The sequence below is a fragment of the Nyctereutes procyonoides genome, unplaced genomic scaffold, assembly GCF_905146905.1.
Source record: "Nyctereutes procyonoides isolate TBG_1078 unplaced genomic scaffold, NYPRO_anot_genome, whole genome shotgun sequence".
Classification (NCBI taxonomy): domain Eukaryota; kingdom Metazoa; phylum Chordata; class Mammalia; order Carnivora; family Canidae; genus Nyctereutes; species Nyctereutes procyonoides.
Genome location: NW_026575046.1, coordinates 68,559,096 through 68,580,376, shown reverse-complemented (window position 1 = coordinate 68,580,376; position 21,281 = coordinate 68,559,096). Strand labels below are relative to the sequence as shown.

General features: G+C 36.7%; 1 protein-coding gene across 4 annotated transcripts in view; it reads right to left on the bottom strand.

The window, feature by feature from the left end:
- RUFY2 (RUN and FYVE domain containing 2) overlaps positions 1-21,281 on the bottom strand; it is a 52,895-nt gene that overhangs the window by 23,212 nt on the left and 8,402 nt on the right. For 2 of the 4 annotated variants that reach the window (XM_055325508.1, XM_055325506.1), the window contains exons 4-13: positions 20,281-20,382; positions 17,383-17,506; positions 17,145-17,206; positions 15,178-15,243; positions 11,712-11,781; positions 9,391-9,492; positions 9,140-9,256; positions 6,946-7,113; positions 3,707-3,804; positions 1,141-1,260 (exon numbers count right to left, since the gene is read on the bottom strand). In XM_055325508.1, coding sequence (XP_055181483.1) covers positions 1,141-1,260; positions 3,707-3,804; positions 6,946-7,113; positions 9,140-9,256; positions 9,391-9,492; positions 11,712-11,781; positions 15,178-15,243; positions 17,145-17,206; positions 17,383-17,506; positions 20,281-20,382 — 1,029 coding nt within the window. Of the gene's footprint in view, positions 1-1,140; positions 1,304-3,706; positions 3,805-6,945; positions 7,114-9,139; positions 9,257-9,390; positions 9,493-11,711; positions 11,782-15,177; positions 15,244-17,144; positions 17,207-17,382; positions 17,507-20,280; positions 20,383-21,281 lie in introns of those variants that run through there. The other 2 variants (XM_055325507.1, XM_055325509.1) reach the window with 2 other exon arrangements.

Genomic DNA, 21,281 nt, shown 5'->3' with positions numbered 1-21,281 from the left:
CATAGCAATCCTAAATGTGTAGGCACCAAACAAAAGAACTCCAGAATACAAGAAGTAAAAACTGTTAGAACTAAAAGTAGAAATACACAAATCCACAATTATAGTTGGGATATTCAATAAATCTCCTCTCAATAACTGACAGAACTATTAGAAAATTAGCAAGAATTAAGAAGGACTTAATGCCACCTCAACCAATGGATCCCAAGGCAGCTTTAGCAAGTTACATATCATAAATGGCATATGGTCTTAATGATCCATTAAACATAATATATAACTATTTTCTCTCATTGCTTTATTTTCTAAAGATTATACTTATTTGACACAGAGAGCACAAGCAGGGGGAGCAGAAGTGGGAGAGGGAGAAACAGGCTCCTCACTGAGCAGGCAGCCCAATGTGGTGCTCAATCCCAAGACCCTGGGATCATGACCCAGGCCCAAGGTAGACATTTAACAGACTGAGCCACCCAGGTGCCCCTGTTGCTTCATTATAATAACAAAAATGGGACATATTTACAGGGGGAAAAAATACTGATGTTTATAAAATAAAAACTAAAATACCCCTGTCAATCTGCCATCACTCCCCTGAGATAATCATTCCCCAGAATCTGTATTCTTTAAACTCTTTTCTATATATTCGTAAATATGCACAGTTTTAATTATAAAAATAGGATCATAGTTTGCATAACTGTCTGCAACTTGCTTTTTTTCAGTCTAATGACATATATGAATACTTTTATTACTTGGTAATAGATATATAGACCTATCATATGAAGTACTAATAAAAATGTTCTCAGAAAACACCATGTTCTTTGATAAGTTCCTTTGAGTTACAAAGGCCTATTACACTCAGTATCTAGAAATATAATGGCCATCGGATTAATGTTATACCAGCAGAACGAATAAAATTCTCCTTGAGCAACATAACAAGACCGTTGAAAGTGCTCTGTGAAAAATAAAGGGACAAAAACATAAGTTCTATCATAATTATGTTTGCTAATTTTTTTACTTCTCAAGGAGAACTCCATAATCTGGTGGTATCATTAACTAAATGAAAATACAGGTATCCTACTATTATGTACAAAAAGAAGGGGTAGGATTATTATTAACACAAGTATTTGTTTCCAAGAGTGAAATACTCACAGCTGTTTCTCCTTTTGGGAGATTTGTTTCTGCAGATTGTCCGATTTACTCTGACACTCTTGTAGATATTTCTTGTCTTCATCTTCAGCTTCCATTTGCGCCTTCTCTGCTTGCTGCAATCTGGTGTAATTCAAATCAACTTTGGGTAAAACTGAGGCTAGAACTAGGGTGTAAAAAGGGTGAAGAAGACAAATAAAAGAAAAATGGGGAAATAGAAACATTTCTAAATGAAAACAAAGTTTGGGGGGAAACTCACAAACTCAAACGTGAAAGAGCCACACAATGTCTAGAAATTGTTTTGTGATTTTTTTTCAATATAACATATAATATGCCCAAAATACTATCTTCAAATTTGTTTTATTTCTTGTTCATAATTAACAATGCAAAGCAATACAGCCTTTACCACTTACGTAGAGCAGAATGAATCAACTTTGAAAGTATAATGGGTGCGTACTGCCTTTTTACAAAACCATGTAAAAGCACAGTATTTAGGTCTACACTAGGTGAAGAAGCCACATTGTTATTTATTATGCTAGGATGTGTATGCCAGGAATCAAGTGTGCTACAAGGCCTAGAGCAAAGACCTGCAATTATTTTGAATAGCCAAGTCCTCCCTGTAGGATCTTTATGCATTCACTAAATTATGCCAAAAGCTGTGTGTTTTTGTGTGTATGTGTGTGTGTGTGTGTATAGGTGTTAAGATTTAAAAGAATATAGTATTAGTTGGCAACATTCTCTAGAGATCATTTTTACTCATCACTGATGTTTAAATATTAGCTAAAAAATGTGATTTTCATTTATTCTGTTTTTATTTGTAAGTCATTGCTTCTCCCTGTGCTTAGCTCCACTCCCTGCCTCCCATCTAAGATTTCTTAGATTTAACTTTAATATTTTTATAAGAAAATATTTCCCATGTATTCAAGGGACATTAACTCCTTGTAGGGAATCACAGGCAAAATTTCTACTCAACTAGCTGAAAACACTGCCTCTTTTCTTTCTAAAACGTACCAGTGGGGTAACCTGACACATTTCAGAAGTATAAATGCCACTTCTATGCAAAAAGAGAGTAACATTCAAGTTAACTCTAAATTGAAATTGAAATTTAAAATATTAGGGAAGGCAGGGGGACAGAGGACTCAAGCACTTCGCTAAGATTACAGAAACTAAAATAAAACTCAGAGTGAGGTAGGGCTTGAAGTTGTGCTATCACAGAAGAGGGCTGAGGGAACTGGGGAACTGAGGTGCTAGAGAACAAGAGAGTGGCCAATCTGGGTTAAAAAAAAAAAAAAAACTATTTTAAAACATGTTAAAAAATCAGTAAAGGAGCCATTAGGCAAAGAGTGGGCCAAAAGGGGAAAAAATTTGTGCCAACACATTGTGAAACCAAAGGTTAACTTATTTTTAAACAATGTTTATATTTTCCATCAAAAAGTAGCTAAAGAGATAAAACTGCACTTGAAAATCCTGACCTCCAAAAGGTCAATACTCAAATCAGCCTTTGTGCACCAGGTTTGAGGATTGTGTTTTTGGAATCCAAGTGCACCACTCTGCTTTCTGGCAGTGTATTACCACAGCAGCTGATCAAGAAGTGTACAGGGTTCCTAATACACTTTTCAAATACTTTAGAGCATAAATTATTTTCTATTTAATATATTATAAAATTGTTGATTCTCTTTTAGTCTGTTTAAATACAAGTGGTTTTCAGAAAGATATATCTTTGACCAGCTTGTACTGGTCCTGAGTGTCACTGCTGGCATATTTCACCAATGACATTGCAATTGTCCTAGTTTGAGTTAACAAATCATTGTCACTTCATAATGGAATGGACAGAAATCAAAGACAGAAAAAGGTAATAAAGATGTCCAAAATGTAAAAATGGGGATAAAGAAAACAAAAAAGAAAAAAGAAGAAAGAGGATGTCAATAAAAGAATATTCATGTCAATAAAGCATTAATAGTTATGTTTTTCATAAGTAGATTCAAAGAAAGCAATGATAAGACATATGTTGACACCAACATGACAGGTCAATGGAAATACATTACATTTTCCAACAATAAAAGTGAAAAATGCCAATATAAAACAATTCAATTTAAATAAAATTATTTCTTGGTTTGGGTTGAGGGTCCTAGCTCAAAGAAACACAACTAAACTGCCAACTCAAAGCTTGATTTCAGATAAAGAGATGGTGAATGACAAAGGATATGACAATCAATATGCATGGAAATCAATCAGGGATAATTCCACCATAGATTTTGTTCGTTTTTCACTTTTTTAAAGTTTTTGTTTGTGTATTTGTTTTATGTAATAGCTTGAACCACATGAAACTGCCAATATTAAACCTTTTAAAACAATCCACAAAATGGCAAATTCAGATGAATCAGCCTAATATAAAGCAACTTGATTCCATGCAACAACCAAAACAAAAAAGGCAAAATTCTGCTGGGCTTTAAAAAAAAAAGTCCTAATCTAAATTTTCCTAATGGTTTTTGTGGCAGGTGTCAGAATTGAATAAAGAAAAGGGAGGAAAAAAAAGGAAAAAAAGAAACTAAGACTGGAAATGCTATACCTTTGCTCCAGCTGCCTCATGGCTGCAGTAATTTTATTGGTTTTTTCTTCTAGTTGGGCAATTATTTCACTTTTTTCTTTCAAGCCATCTTCAGAACCCTATTTAGAAAAAATATTATAGTGGCTTTGATTTTTTTTTAATTTTTATTTATTTATGAGAGGCACACAGTGAGAGGGAGAGAGGCAGAGACACAGGCAGAGGGAGAAGCAGGCTCCATGCACCGGGAGCCCAACGTGGGATTCGATCCCGGGTCTCCAGGATCACGCCCTGGACCAAAGGCAGGCACCAAACCGCTGCGCCACCCAGGGATCCCCAGTGGCTTTGATTTTTAAACCTGAATATTTTTAAGTTTTTTATATCCTTTCATTAGAGAATTTTTACTTTGAAATAAGCAGAGTTAATTTGCACATTAAAATACTCCTATGATATAAAGCAACAGTACTACTAGTCTTCAATTAAAATGTAAAAAAGAAAATAAAAATACACTGCCTTTAATGTTTCTGGAAGACAGCAGAATAAACTTGTAAAATGCCCTATTTTTCAAATTAAATACTAAAGAGCTTTTTGGCAACAAATCTACCTAAGCAGTGATGTAACTTTATGAGAGATTAAAGAGACTAAAGCATTTTTTTTTAAGACTATTTATGAGGCACCTGAGTAGCAATTGAGAATCTGACTTTGGGGTCCTGGGATTGAGTTCCACATCAGGCTCCCTATGGAGAGCCTGCTTCTCCCTCTGCCTATGTCTCTGCCTCTCCCTGTGTCTCTCATGAATAAATAAAATCTTTTTAAAATTTTAAAAAATAAAGTTTGGTTTTTTTCTTAAGATTTTATTTTGTTTATTCATGGGAGACACACACAGAGGGGGGCGGGGGCAGAGACATAGGCAGAGGGAGAAGCAGGCTCCATGCAGGAAGCCTGATATAGAACTCGATCTGGGGACTCTGGAATCACACCCTGAGCCAAAGGCAGATGCTCAACCTCTGAGCCACCCATGCATCCCTAAAAAATAAAGATTTTTCAAAAGATTTTTGACAAAGAAAGAGAGAGAACACAAGCAGGGGGAGTGGCAGGCAGAAGAAGAGGGAGAAGCAGGCTCCCCACCAAGCAGGGAACCTATGCAGGCTCCATCCCAAGACCCTGGGATCATGAACTGAGCAGAAAGCAGACGCTTTGCCTACTGAGCCACCCAGGTGCCCCTATACTTAAACATTTCAAACAAAATTAAATCTTTCTCAGAGCCCTTGGCTAGCTCAGTAGGTAAAGTATATGACTCTAGATCTTCGGGTTATAGGTTTGAGCCCATGTTGAGTGTAGATTACTTAAAAAAATAAAATCTTAAAAAAAAAAGACTAAAGGGATGCCTGGGTGGCTCAGTCAGTTAAGCGTCTGACTTCAGCTCCAGTCAGGATCTTGGGGTTCTGGGATAGGGTCCTGGGGTCAGGCCCTGTGTTGGGCTCCACACTCAGCAGGGAGTTTGTTTCTCCCTCTCCCTCACTCCTCCCCCACACTTGTGCTCTCTGTCAAATAAATAAAATCTTTAAAAAAATTAATCTTTTTCAGGACTATACCTGTATAAAGAATTCGCAAAAATGTCCTATATATTTAGATTGAATTTTCCCAAAAGATTTCATCTTCATAGTTAATCTTTTGGTATTAAAAAAGAAATTCAGATAGGTGATTTGTTGATACCTTTTCCACTGAGATATTTCTTAAGCTTCCATATAGAAAAAAAGGCACTGGTTTTTATTACCAATATGGCCCAGTTAAAAAGCAAATCCTGGATGCCTGGGTGGCTCAGTCAGTTAAGCATCTGCCTTTGGCTCAAGTCGTGATCACAGAGTCCCAGGAATGAGCCTTGCATCAGGCTCCCTGCTCAATGGGGAGTCTGCTTCTCCTTCTGCCCCTCACCTCTCGAGCTCACTCTTTCCCTCTCCCTCTCTCTCTCAAATATATAAAACCTTTAAAAGTAAATAAAAATTAAACAATTAAATAAAAAACAAATCCTTCATACAAATAGTCATTTTCAATTTACATTAAACTCAAGAAATTCCAAGAATTTAGGAATGATAGTTACCTCCAAAATCTATAAAGAACTTATCAAACTCAACATCCCCCCCAAAATAATCCAGTTAAGAAATGAGAAGACATAATGCCACTTTTCCAAAGAAGACATCCAAATGGCTGACACATAAAAAGATGTTCAACATCACTCATCATCAGGGAAATATAAATCAAAACCACAATGAGATACCACCTCACACCTGTCAGAATGGCTAAAATTAACATCACAGGAAACAGGTGTTGGTGAGGATGCAGGCACAAGGGGAACCCCCTTGCACAACAGGAATGCAAACTGATACAGTCACTCTGGAAAACAGTATGCAATTTCCTCAAAAAGTTAAAAATAAAACTACACTATGATCCAGCAATTGCACTACTAGGTATTTACTCAAAAGATACAAAAATATAGATTTTTTAAAAAGATTTATTTATTTACTTATTTATTTATTCATTCATTCATTCATTCATGAGAGACAGAAAGAAAGAAGCAGAGAGATAGACAGAGGGAGACAAAAATATAGATTTGAAGGGGATACATGCACCCTGATATTTAGAGCAGCATTATCAACAATATAATCAAAACTATGGAAAGAGGCTAAATATCCATTGACTCATGAATGAATAAAGATTTGGTATTTATACATAATGGATTACGACTCAGCCATCAAAAAGGACATCTTAACATTTGCAATGATGCAGATGGAGCTACAGTGTATTATACCTAGCGGAGTCAGTCAGTTAGAGAAAGACAAAGACCATGAGTTCACTCATACGTGGAATTTAAGAAACAAAACAGATAAACATTTGGAAGGGGGGAAGGAAAAAGAGAAACAAACCATAAGAGACTTACTGAGAGAACAAACTGAGGCTTGCTGGAAGATGAGCGGCAGATGGGCTGCAAGAGTGACTGGTTAATGAGGGCCCTGGTTATGATGAGTGCTAGGTGTTGATGAGTGTAGGTGTAGTGCGAGGTGCCTCGGCGGTTTAGTGCCGCCTTCAGCCCAGGGTGTGATCCTAGAGACCCGGGATCAAGTCCCACGTCGGGCTCCCTGCATGGAGCCTGCTTCTCCCTCTGCCTGTGTCTGTGCCTCTCTCTCTATATACATATATGTGTCTCTCATGAATACATAAATAAAATCTTTTAAAAAAACAAAAACAAAAAGAATGATCCTTACCTGCAACTTCTGATACATTTCTATGTTAATCGCTTTAACTTCCTCTAGTTGTTGCCGAAGGCCAATCAAAGTATCTTGTTTCTCATGGATATCTTTCTCCAACAACTTCATGGCAAGTTCAATCTCATGTTTCATACTAACTTGTACTGCTAGCTCATTTTCCACTTCCTGCAATTTCAACATATCCTCAATTCACACACTCCAGGTTGTCAAAAATCAGACACATGACAGTTAATGAGAATAAGAAGGAACTTCTATTCAATATATAGACTACTCTTTAAAAAAAATATGTAGACTACTCTTTTGAGGTTTAAGCCCCACTAAAAGGAATCAATCAGGTCCTATAAAAACAGAACATTCTAAATATTTCAACCGCATATTTTGCGAAAATAAATGCATTTTTAGGTATTAATTATTACTATTTTACTAATTCAAAAATTAAGTATTTTTATGTGTCATAAACTCAGTATTAATTTTCCTTAATCAAAGAAATAAAGTAGTCCAGGGGTGCCTGGCTAGCTCAGTTGGTTGGACAAGCATGCGACTCTGGATCTTGATCTGCCCCACATTGGGTATAAAGATTACTTAAGTAAATAAAACTTAAAAAAAAAAAAAACAGAAATAAAGTAGTCCATAAAAGTGAAAGCCAAAGATAATTCAAAAACTCCACTTTACAGTTTTAATTTCTTCTCTTAAAGAATTTTACATCAGGGGTGGGGGGATGGGATAAGTGGGTGATGGGCATTAAGGAGGGCACATGATATAATGAGCACTGGGTGTTATACACAACTGATGAATCCCTGAACTCTAACTCTGAAAATTACAGTACACTATACATTAACTGAACTTAAATAAATCTTTTTTTTTAATTTCATATCAAAACAGAAAGAAGTTTACTAATATTAAAGACAAATAGGGGATCCCTGGGTGGCTCAGCAGTTTAGTGCCTGCCTTTGGCCCAGAGCGTGATCCTGGAGTCCCAGGATCGATTCCTGCATCAGGCTCCCTTCCTTGAGCCTGCTTCTCCTCCTTCTGCCTGTTCCTCTGCCCCTCTCTCTCTGTGTCTCTCATGAATGAATAAATAAAATCTTTAAAAAAAACAAGAAAAAAATAGCTAAAGGGATGGAAAGGCTGGCAATACTTTCTTCTTGACCCAGGTGATGATTACACAGGTATTTATGTTATTAGCCACTAAGCTGTACATTTATATTTTTCTGTAGGTATTGTATCAATTTAAAAGATTAAAAAAATAATTTTTTAAAACATCGTATTTCGGATCCCTGGGTGGCGCAGCGGTTTGGCGCCTGCCTTTGGCCCAGGGCGTGATCCTAGAGACCCGGGATCGAGTCGCACATCGGGCTCCCGGTGCATGGAGCCTGCTTCTCCCTCTGCCTATGTCTCTGCCTCTCTCTCTTTCTCTCTCTGGACTATCATAAATAAAAAAATATATATATTCTTAAAAAAAAAATCGTATTTATCAGACACTTGGGTGCCTCAGTGGTTGAGTCTGCCCGCTGCTCAGGTAGTGATTCTGAAGTCCTGGGATCAAGTCCCACATCAGGCTCCACAAAGGGAGCCTGCTTCTTCCTCTGCATATGTCTGCCTCTCTCTCTGTGTCTCTCATGAATAAATAAAATCTTTAAAAATAGAATAGAATAAAATATTATATTTATTTATTTCAGAGTGAGAGAGAGAGAGAGCATGCATGTATGAGCCGGGGGAGGGGTTGGGGAGAGGGAGGAGGAGAATCCCAAGCAGATTCTGCACTGAGTGCGGACCCCAATGCAGGCCTCAATGCCACCACCCTGAGCTCAAGACCTGAGCTGAAATCAAGAGTCAGACGCTCAACAGACTGAGCCACCCAGATGCCTCATTAATTTTTTTTTAAGTAACTTCTATGCCCAACATGGGGCTGGAACTCATAACCCCAAGATCAAGAGCTTTATGCTTAAAAAAAAAAAAAAAAAAGAGTTGTATGCTGTACCGACTAAGCCAGCAAGGTGCCCCCAAAATAAGTTAATTTAAATATTATTTTAGTCATATTTGAATATATCATTCTATTCTATTTAATGCTGGTCACAATACATTTATTTCACACACTGTAACACAGTGATAAGGCTAAAAAAAGATTTCAAGTGGTGCTTAAGAGTAAATTATTATTATTATAATTATTATTTTTGCTAATGTAACCTACCTGTCTTAACTGAGATTCATCTCGAAGCTGCCTTCTGGCTTCGTTGTACATTTCATCTAGCCCCTGCCGAGAATGCTTATAAGTTTGAAGCTCAGTTTCCACATCCACTTTGGTAACCTAGGAAGAAAACATAAAGCTTTTACTGTGTAATCACTACACATAGAAATAAATATCCAGTGTATGCAAAAGTTCCCTAGGTGGCAATTTCTGACACAAGACAGTCTACAGTCAGTACATACATACTTACTTACCTCCAGGTGCTGCTGGGTTTTCATTAAAATCAATTTATTTTCACTTCGTAACTGATGATTTTCTTCTTGGAGTTTAATGATATTATTCTTTGCTATTGCTAACTAAAAATTATGAAACAGGAACAAGAAAAAAGATTTTAAACATCTTTACTTACACTTGCTTTACAGGTTATGTTCATGGCTACAAACAATAGAATATAAAATCTTAAAACTAGTCAAATGTCTCATATCTACAGAAGCTTTCCTAAGAAAAAAGTGCTGTTATCCTAAGATACCAATAAAAAAGTTAAACTCTTATTTCTAGTATTTCCTTATTAGTCAAAATATGTCAGTTAAAACATATGAGTATCTGATTTAAATATGTTCTGAATACAAAGTGTCATGAAACAATAAGTCTGTAAAGACTTGTGTAAAGTTCTAAAAAAAAAAAAAAAAAACTTGTGTAGAAATAAAAAGATCTGTAAGAAAAGAAGGCTGTGCCATCATTGAAAATGTGATATAGACCTTCATGATAACCAAACAGGACATCCTCTGAAATACACAACACTGAGTGACCATCACAAATATGAGGCATTTCTCACCATCAGAGTTAAACTAAGTGGTTTGGTTCTGAGGCCTAGAATGAAAAGAAGGATTCTAGGAAAGGAAAGAAGGGACCACTCTCAATGTTGACTTGCAAATAAATTTCTGAACACTTCATTACAGATATAACTTGAACTTCACAGTGCACCTAAGGCCAAGAAGAGGCACAAACTATTAAGCAGCTCTAATGTGGTCTCAATCTATCAAACTATCAGATGGTCCTGATGGCCAACAGACACTGACAAGATGCTCAACATCACTCATCATCAGGGAAATGCAAGTAAAAACTACAATGAAATACCACCTGTCAGAATGGGTAAAATAAAAAATACAAGAAACAACAGGTGCTGGCAAGGATATGGAGAAAAAGGAACCCTCAGTGCAGTGGTGGGAATACAAACTGGTTCAGTCACTATGGAAAACAGTATGGAGTTTCCTCAAAAAATTAAAAATAGAACTATCCTACCATCCAGTAATTACACTACTGGATATTTAGCTAAAAATACAAAAACAGGAATTCATAGAGATACATGCATCCTTGTTTATTGGAGCATTATTTACAACAGCCAAACTATGGAAGCAGCCCAAGTGTCCATCAATAGATGAATGGATAAAGAAGATGTGGTATCTATATACAATGGAATATTATTCAGTCAACAAAAATGAATGAAATCTTGCCATTTGTAACAACATGGATAAAGCTACACAGTTAATGCAAGGCAAAATAAGTCAGAGAAAGACAAATACCATATGGTCTCATTCATGTGGAATTTAAGAAACAAATGAGCAAAGGAAAAGAGAGAGAGAAACCAAGAAACAGACCCTTCCCTATAGAGAACAAACTGATGGTTACCAGAGGGAAGGTGGCTGGGGGGAATGGATGATATAGGTTGATGGGGATTAAAGAGTACACTCATCATAATAAAAACCAAAACCAAAACCAAAAAAATCCCACTATCAAATGGTCCCAAATTATCAAAATAAAAATGGATTTGCAATCATGCAAATATTTAAGTGCTCCCTGGTTTGGAAAAATTAGGCCAATTCTAAAAGAAATAAGAATTTTAATTAACACAGAAAGCAGATTCAGAGCATTCAAAACAGATTTCTTCCGCTAGCCTAAATAATTCTGAAAATAGAAAGCAGTAATTCTGTGGTTTGACAGATTAAAAAAAAAAACTTATCTAAAGCAACTTTACAAACAGTACTAAAAAGAGAATGGAGATAAATTTCTGGTCTGGTACCACCAGATAACCACTTTGACAGCACAGGAAAACAGAGCATGGGGAATGAGGTTTACACTTGGGTGGAGAAAGGGGGGCCATGATCATGCAGCAGTGTTTGTAAATAAAAGTAATCTCAAGAGTGGAACAAGAGGGACAGTATCATTATAACAGGAATTTCTAACTATAGGTGATTCATTATCTAAATACAGATCATCCAGATTTTAAAATGAGAATCACAGCTTATTTACAGAAGAGCTTGTATGAGTGCCATCTTTGGGGCTCATTTCTAGGAGTATTTCAAACAATTCACAGATTCACCTGAGAATTTACCTGAGAAAATGTGGTTTCTCTAGAACTTATAATCAATTACAACTACATTGCAAATATTCCATCATAATGATGAAAAAGTGTGTGTATGTGCTCATGCGTACTTAATGCATTCCTACTTAAATGGAAAAGAATCACAAATACTTGGTCTGTGAAAGGCAATTATCTATGGCTGGGTTACAATACCTCTTCAATCAGCTTAGTATTTGACTTTTCTAATGAGTCAACTCTTGAATGGAGACTGCTGACTGTGCTGCTGAAATTTAAAAAAAAACAAAAAAACAAAAAAAACAACTCATTCAAATCACACAAACTCACAAAGGCAAGAAAAAGTATGCTATCCTGGACTTATCATGATGACTAACATGCACCAATTACCCTGAATTTTTGAGTGTGGGATATTTCATTAAGTTGAATAACCTGATTTGGCAATAAAGACTGGATCAAAAGAATCATTTCTATCAAAATTCCATTTTGTGTTGCTCATCATTTTTTGTTACTGTCTTAGAGTTCTTCTTACACTTAACTTGTAATACTTAGGAATGGATTCCACACAAAGACTTTCAAATATTGTTAAAACTAAAATTTTAAAATTATCTTTTAAAGGATGAACTTTAAATACCCACCTTATAATCACGTGGCTTAACAAGCATTCATAGCTATCTTCAACACAAGCCCCCATCCTGTTTCCATTCTCCATTTTCACAATCACTTACAGACCTCTAACATCACTCATAGTTGGGGAAATGTGAATATGAAATTCACATCAGTACCTGGTCAGCCTGCAGCTAAGCAAACACCCTGACTCTCAAAGATATAGTTAAAAATCAGGTTAAGTTGAATGAACAACTTAGTTTTTTGCATCTTTGTTTAAATTGATCCAGACTGGACACTACTGTACATTTTTAGTCTGTTTTCAAGGCCTTGATTCTACTATCTCAAGCTTTCTTTCATAACATAGTATTTTACATCACAATAGAACCTATAATAGATTTAAACAAATTTTATACCAACCTCAGAAATAAATATTGGCATTTTAGTTTAACTGGTGAAACAAGAAAAATATTTTTTCATTCATATTAAATCATTTTTTTTTAAGATTTCATGTATTTATTCATGGGAGACAGAGAGAGGCAGAGACACAGGCAGAGGGAGAAGCAGGCTCTTTGAGGGGAGCCCGATGCAGGACTCGATCCCCAGACTCTGGGATCACGCCCTGAGCTGAAGGCAGACGCTCAACCACTGAGCCACCCAGGTGCCCCCATATTAAATCATTTTTAAATAATCATTCTTAGGTAAACAACTTGAGTTTTTCACAAACAGCAACAGGGTATCTGAATGGGGAGATATAACAGGTGTGGGACTAAGAGACAAAGGACCAAGGCTATAGTCCCTGCTTTTCTACTTTGTGTCACCTTGAAAGCTGTAAAACCTTTCTGAGCTTCAATTTCCTTATCTATAAATCAGATAATACCTGTCCTACCTTTATGCGAGAATCAGTAAAATAGTAATCAAAAAAGCACTTTTAGGGGGGCGGGGGGTGCTTAGCAGGTTAGGCATCTACCTTCCACTCAGGTCATAAACCCAGGATCATGGGATCAGGGTTCCATGGGGGGAGTGAGGGTTGCTCAGCAGGGAGCCTGCTTCTCCCTCTACCTCCTGCCACTCCCTACTTGTGCTCTCTCTCCCCCTCTGTCAAATAAATAAAACCTTTAAAAAAAAAAGCACTTTTGAAAATAAATCCTCAATACCGGTTTTCTTTGAATGAGGGATAATATGTGAGATCTATTTTTTGTCTATTTCCTATACTTTTTAAAATGCTCTAAATATACAGAAACCTTCTAATCAGAAAAACAACAAAACAGTTTTAAATCTGTAAAATGTAAAAAAGGCACTAGTGCTGTTGTAAATTATTTAATACATATATTTAAGAATGAGAAAACTCTGAAGCAAATGGAACAGACTCTAATATAAACTGTTAAGCAAAAACAGTGAAGTACAGAATAGTATAAAATTTATACTATTTTATGTGTAAAAAACTGAGGGGAAGGTGAGAACTCTAAGAATATATACGCATATTCTTGTCTAGTTGTATAAAGTATCTCTGCAAGCATACACAAGAACATATTTATTAACCCCAAAGAGGGAAACCACCAGGTGGCTGGAGATCAGGGAAGAAGGAGGTTTTTTGCTCGATGTTCCTTTTGTTAAACTATGTGATTATATCACCTGTTCCCAAAAGTGAATAAAGCATTAAAAGTAAATAAGCAATACAAAGTTGCATTTAGAAATATAATCTCAGAAATAAAAGTTACAAAACAAACATACATGTATTTCCTACAACATCAATTATTAAAACTCTATGATTAAAAGGACAATGCTACAAGATCTTTCCTATCTAACGTCAGAGAAAGCAAAACTTACAGCTTCTTAGATATTTTCTAAAATGCGAAAATGTTTAATTGTATTTTCTGACTGAATGAAACTTAATCAGAAAAGTATAAAAAATTTAAAAATTATTCATAATGCCCATCACCCAGAGAAAGCCATTTTTGCTAATTATTCATTTTGATTAATGGGAACAATCCATTTCTAACTATTATTAGAGTTAGAAATTTCTAACTCTAATTTCTAACTCTAATTCTAACTCATTTCTAATATTATTCCCTATACCTGTGCTATCTAGTCCAAACTGAAATATACTGTAAGTGTAAAATATACATTGGATTGTAAAGGCAATACAAAGAAAGAATATAAAATATCTCATGAATAATTTTTATATGATTACATACTAAAATGATAATACCTTGGGTAAACTAGGTTGAATAAAATGTATTTTTAAGTTAATTTCATGTCTCTTTTTTTACCTTTTTAATGTGGTCACTAAAAATTTTTAAATGTCTACATGACTCACATCCTACTTCTATTAGTCCAAAGTGCACTAGGGGTGCCTGAGAGGCTCAGTCAGTTAAGCAGCTGCCTTCTGCTCACGTCATGATTCTGGAGTTCCAGGATGGAACCGCGCATCCAGCTTCCCATTCAGCATGGTGTCTGCTTCTCCCTCTGACCCTCCTCTATCTCATGCTCTCTCTCTCTCTCAAATAAATAAATAAATAAATAAATAAATAAATAAATAAATAAATTTTTAAAAGTTTAGAACTGCATTATACTATTTTACACATAGATCTCAGAAATTCTTCCAACTATTCACTGACAGCTTCAATGTCCAGGTGACACTGTAAGGAAAATTCTCCCACCATTGGAGACAACAGCCACATTTACACATGAAGCTCTTTGAAGTAGGAAAAATAAATTTTAGAACCATGCAAAGGATATAAATTTCTGCTCTATCTAGTCATTTCTTCTCAAGGGTACAGGAGAAGTTTGAAATTCTGTCTTTGGTTTTTTGATCCCTCCTCAGAAATTCTATCTTTAAATTCTGCAAAGGTCCTATCTGAAAATCTGACTCTGATTTTTTTGCTGAAACTGAATTCTCTCCAATAATTCTCTGTATCTTAATTTCCATTCTCTACTCCCTCAACCCTTTCTCAAAGGAGTTTAATAGGAAGGAAGAGGATAAAGCTGACTTGAAAATGGTGAAGAAAACCTTTAAAACAATATTCACAAGTATCCAAGTATCCATAATACTTACTTCAGTTGTCTATTTAATTCTTCAACATAATTTTTCTGGTCTAATATGGCAGCAATTTGAACATTCCTAAAGAGGAGGAAAAGAAGCTTTGCGTCAGTTGTAAAGGTATTTGCTGGATGACCAAAAAAAAAATGCCTACATCATCTAAAATTGCTGTAAAACCATAATGGCAAAAAAACATTATCTTGCCTTGAAAATAAAATTCAAGAATCTCTATAATAATGTAGCAGTAGGCTGTGTACTAATTACAACCTTTCTTAAGTCTAGTATTAGCAAGTAATCTAACAATACCATTAAAAAGTATGTACATGCACACGTTTTTTTACCGAAGATTTTATTTATTTATTCATGAGAAACACAGAGAGAGAGAGGCAGAGACATAAGCAGAGGGAGAAGCAGGCTCTTTGCAGGATGCCTGATGTGGAACTCAATTCCAGGATCATGACCCAAGCCAAAGGCAAAGGCTCAACCACTGAGCCACTCAGGTGCCCCTATACAGACATTTTTAAAAGATTTTAATTTATTTGACAGAGAGAGAAAAGAAAGAACACAAGCAGAGGAGTTGCAGGCAGAGGGAGAGGGAGAAGCAGGCTCCCTGCTGGGCAGGAAGCCCAATGCAGGGCTTGACCCCAGGAACCTGAGATCATGATCTGAGCTGGAGGTAGATGCTTAACCAACTAAGCCACCCAGGCACCTCCATTAGAAAGTGTATTTTTTTTTTAAAGAATTTTGATTTTTTAGAAATTTTTATTTATTTTTTAAAGATTTCATTTATTTATTCATGAGAGACACAGAGAGGAAGAGAGGAAGAGAGGCAGAGACACAACACAGGCAGAGGGAGTAGCAGGCTCCATGCAGGGAGCCTGATGTGGGACTCGATCCCAGGTCTCCAGGATCACGCCCTAGGCTGAAGGCGGCACTAAACCACTGAGCCACCCAGGCTGCCCTAAAAAGTGTATTTAAGAACTTTTTTGGGATGCCTTGGGTGGCTCAGCAGTTAAGCGTCTGCCTTCAGCTCAGGAAGTGAGTCCCACATCAGGCTCCCTGCCTGGAGCCTGCTTCTCTCTCTGCCTGTGTCTCTGCCTCTCTCTGTGTATGTTTCTCATGAATAGATAAATAAAATCTTTAAAAAAAAAAAAAAAGGGTCTAGGTTGAGGCGCCTGGATGGCTCAGTGGCTGAGCCTCTGTCTTCAGCTCAGGTCGTTATCCCAGGGTCCTGGGATTGAGTCTTGCATCAGGCTCCCTGCAAAAAGCCTGCTTCTCCCTCTGCCTGTGCTCTGCCATTCTCTGTGTCTCTCATGAATAAATAAATGAAATCTTAAAAAAAAAAAATGGATCTTGGTGCACTTGGGCAGCTCCGGTGGTTAAGCATCTGCCTTTGGCTCAGGTCCTAACCTCAGGATCCTGGGATCAAGCTCGGCATCATACTCCCTGCTCAGCAGGGAGTCTGCTCCTCTCTTTGACCCTCCCCCCACTTATAATCTCTCTCTTTTTCTCAAATAAATAAATAAAATCTTTTTAAAAAAAGGGTCTCAGGGCAGCCCCAGTGGCACAGCGGTTTGGCGCTGACTGCAGCCTGGGGTGTGATCCTGGAGACCTGGGATCGAGTCCCACATCGGGCTTCCTACATGGAGCCTGCTTCTTCCTCTGCCTGTGTCTCTGCCTCACTCTCTCTCTAAATAAATAAATAAATCTTTAAAAAAAAAAAAAAGGGTCTCAGGAACTACATTTGTGATCAAAAGCCATACTTCATACTAAAGCCTCATTCAACGTGATTTTTGCTTTGTAAAACTTGTATGTGGAAGCTAAAACAAAACAAAACAGGAACTACACTCAAAAAGGGGAAATAAAAACTACATAATCAAAAATAAAAATAAAAATACTACATTATCAGTAGATGGATCTCATGGTAATTGGTAAGGGCTACATAAAAAATACAACATGTGAAATAACTTATGAAATCATACCTTTCTTTATTTCCAATATCTTCTTCATTCTTTAAATACATGGAAAAATCAATCACTCCAACCTAAAGTAAATCATGCTGTTTTTAGTTAAAGGGGAGAAATATTAGAAGTACACTTAATATGCAACTGAATTTCATTCTTAATTTTTCTTTAGTGTTTAAGAGTTATAAACTGGATCCAAGAAGAACGGTGCAAACTAAAAATCACTCTGTATTTGGTATTAGTCACTTTCACTTACTTGTGAGTCTAAATCTTCTCCCTTTACACACAGGTTAGCATCTATCACATTCAGGCCAACCAGCAGCCCAACAATTACTGCTCCTTCTTCTTCCATCATTAGTGCATGATACTCATAAAATTCACTGTAGAAATTAAAATAAAAACCTTAAAACACAAATTTACTTCAAACACTAAATTTTAAAATCTCAGCCCCATAATATAAACATAGAATCCATACAAATTTGGTCTCTTCAAATTAGCCTTTCTATATCTGAAGAATACTTTTTGAAATGTTAACATCCATATAGACAAGGTAAAAGAAAGGTACTGAAGGTGATGAAAGAGGAAAAAGGAACCTTGAGAGGAAGAAAAGAGAAGCAAAAAGATATATATGAAAAGAGGTATCACTGAGGCCTGGAATGTCTGTGACTCTCTGAAGACATAGTGACTGTCACTCATTTGATTACAATAGTTTTTGTTACAGTTGACTTTTCAATTCTACGATTTATTAAGAATCTTTGGGGCAGCCCGGGTGGCTCAGCGGTTTAGTGCCCCTTCAGCCCAGGGCCTGATCCTGGAGACCCGGGATCGAGTCCCACGTCAGGCTCCCTGCATGGAGCCTTCTTTTCCCTCTGCCTTTCTCTCTCTTTCTCTGTGTCTCTCATGAATAAATAAATAAAATCTTTAAAAAAAAAAAAAAAAAAAGAATCTTGGGATGAAGACTAAGGCAGAGAATGAACATATGAATATTCCAAAGCCCATGTTCAAATCAGTGTATTTGATATGTATATTGTAGTTTTCTTAATAATCATCAATTAAAGATACTTAACGCAGATCTGTATTCTAAAAAATATTCAAACAAGAGACTTGTGAAAGAAACAGGACAGTCTAAAAACTAAGACTTGGGACGCCTGGGTGGTTCAGCAGTTGAACATCTGCCTTCGGCTCAGGGCGTGATCCCAGGATCCGGGATCGAGTCCCATATCAGGCTCCTTGTGGGAAGCCTGCTTCTCCCTCTGCCTGTGTCTCTGCCTCTCTCTCTGTCTCTCTCATGAATAAATAAAATCTTAAAAAAAAAAAAACCCAAACAACTAAGACTTGACAATTATGTATTCATAGAGCTAATTATCACTGTCTCATGTCTTCCTTAAGAAGTCCCATGTACATTATTTAATCACTTTAATTGACCTTCACAATATTATTGAGAAATTGCTGGAGCTTAAAGTATGGTCATTCTCATTTAACAGGTGGGAAAACCAAGATATACAACCAAAGTCATAAGTTATTATCAAAAATGACCAGACTCTCCAGGACGTCAGAGAGGCACTCCACGAGAAAAGGGCAAACGGAGAGACTGCCGTGGGCCACTCCCTTTAACAACCGATTACCATACTTTGAAAGTCGTAAACATCTGGCCCCCTTTCTATTTATTACAATATGAAGGCAATTTACTCAAGAAATTAATACTGAAAACAAAAGTTTCAATGGGGGTGTTATCACAGCTATGTTCACTATTACATTTTTCAAAAGGATGAATCCATTCTGTTAAATAAAAAGCTTCAAAGATAAACAATGAATGGTCCGTATGATGAGACTTATCCCTGAAATTGAGATATCTAAATCAGTGCATAGACCAGGCTATTTCTAAACTCAACTTCCCATCAACCTCAGCACAATGTCAACTAACAAAAACAAGTTAATGTTTTCCAGTCATCTTCACTGTGCCACTTAATTGTCAACACTCAAGGCCTTCAATTTATTTATTTTATTATTTTTTAAGGATTTTATTTATTTATTCATGAGAGACACAGAGACAGAGGCAGAGACATCACGCCCTGAGCCGAAGGCAAGATGCTCAACACTGAGCCACCAAGGCGCTCCACTGGCCTTCAATTTAAACTGACAATTTGGGATCCCTGGGTGGCGCAGCGGTTTAGCGCCTACCTTTAGCCCAGGGCCGATCCTGGAGACCCGGGATCGAATCCCACGTCAGACTCCCGGTGCATGGGGCCTGCTTCTCCCTCTGCCTATGTCTCTGCCTCTCTCTCTCTCTGTGTGACTATCATAAATAACTAAATATTATAAATAAATAAATAAACAAACAAACAAACTGACAATTTAAAAAGTGCCCACAATACAGCCAAAGCTGTAGTTTGGACATCCCAAATCTAAAAAGAAACCTATTGGGGTGCCTGGGTGGTTCAGTTAGGTAAGCATCTAACTGCTGATTTCCACTCAGGTCATGATCTCAGGGTTGTGAGACTGAGCCCCGAGTAGGCTCCATGGTGGGCATAGAGTCTGCTTAGGATTCTTTCTCTGCTTCTGCCCCCAATCCCATCTTCCTCTCTAAAAAAATAAATAAAAAGAAACCTGTTGAATTAAGGCCCTAAATCCCAACACAAATTTTTACTCATATTCAACTGTAATTCAGGTAAAAAATGAAACTAGCTTAGAAATATAACATATAAATATAAATATAAATAAATCTCCCTCTTATTGGTCAATACAAAGCTTATGGTACTCATTTTTTAGGCTAGTTCCTGATCCATGTTATGTCCCTACAAGATTTTCTCTCTCCGGGATCCCTGGGTGGCACAGCGGTTTAGCGCCTGCCTTTGTCCCGGGGCGCGATCCTGGAGACCCGGGATCGAATCCCACATCGGGCTCCCGGTGCATGGAGCCTGCTTCTCCCTCTGCCTGTGTCTCTGCCTCTCCCTCTCTCTCTGTGACTATCATAAATAAATAAAAATTTAAAAAAAAAAAAAAAGATTTTCTCTCTCCTGTTGCTCTTCTTTTATTTTATACCATCTTACGGTATTCTATGTATGCTTTTGTACTACATCTGTAATTATTTTTGGAAAACAGGATATAAATGAGATTTAAAAAATGGAAATGAACATGATTTAATCGTACTAACCTTAAGAGATCCCTCTGGATAATTAAGCAACGCAGGTAATCAGCCATTTTTTTTTGCATGAGGGCTAATCGAAGCCATGCTCTTGCACGACCCAGAGGGGTCCTAAAAAGCAAAACCAACAGGTCAGAAGACAGGCCCAGTCTATATATTATAAGAGACTACATATTCTCTCTCAGTCAAGGTCCATATTAATTAAGAAAAACTGCAATTTATCATAGTTTTGTCTTTGTTTCTATAGTTTGTTTCTACAGTTCGAAGCCAGTTCTTTGACCATGCAAAGCAGTTCCTGGAAGCTATTTAAGTCTCTAAGGTAAACCTGTACCTACAGGACATCTAGGTACCATTTTATGACTTGGATGAAATGAATCTCTAAATAGTAAGGATTATCTCTACATGAAATATTTTGACCGAATGGGCTTACCCCTCTAGAGATGAATATGCAAGGGGAGCCTGACTGGCTTAATCAATAGAGCATAGGATTCTTGATCTCCAGGTTGTGAGTTCAAGACTCACACTGGGTGTGGAGGTTACTTAAAAAAAAAGTTTAAAAAAGGAAAAAAAGGATATGCAAAATTTATCAAATAAAGCAGTATGATGCCTTCAAAAAGTAACTGACATTATATCTGAATTTTAAAAATATAACAAAGCTAAGAAGGCACAACCTGGTAATCAAAAAGAGAAACCACCAGGCTGCTTGTTATTTTTCAAATGTTTCTCTATGAGGTTGTCCTTAAAAAATTCAATCTCATACCTCTTTTCCAAGTTCCATCATTTAGTAAAAGTAAAGCAAGTTTTACAGAATATGTATGGTTTTTCAAAGAGAAAGATATCATTCACATTTTTATGTTTTCTTATACAAAGAACTTTTTGGCATGTAGTACGGGGGGAAAGTCAATCTTCACTACTAAACAGCTAACGAGTTTCTTATGGTTTAGCCATTTGAAGGAAAATTTTTTACTTTTAAAGAGTTAAGCTTTTAAAAACACTATGAACATGTATTT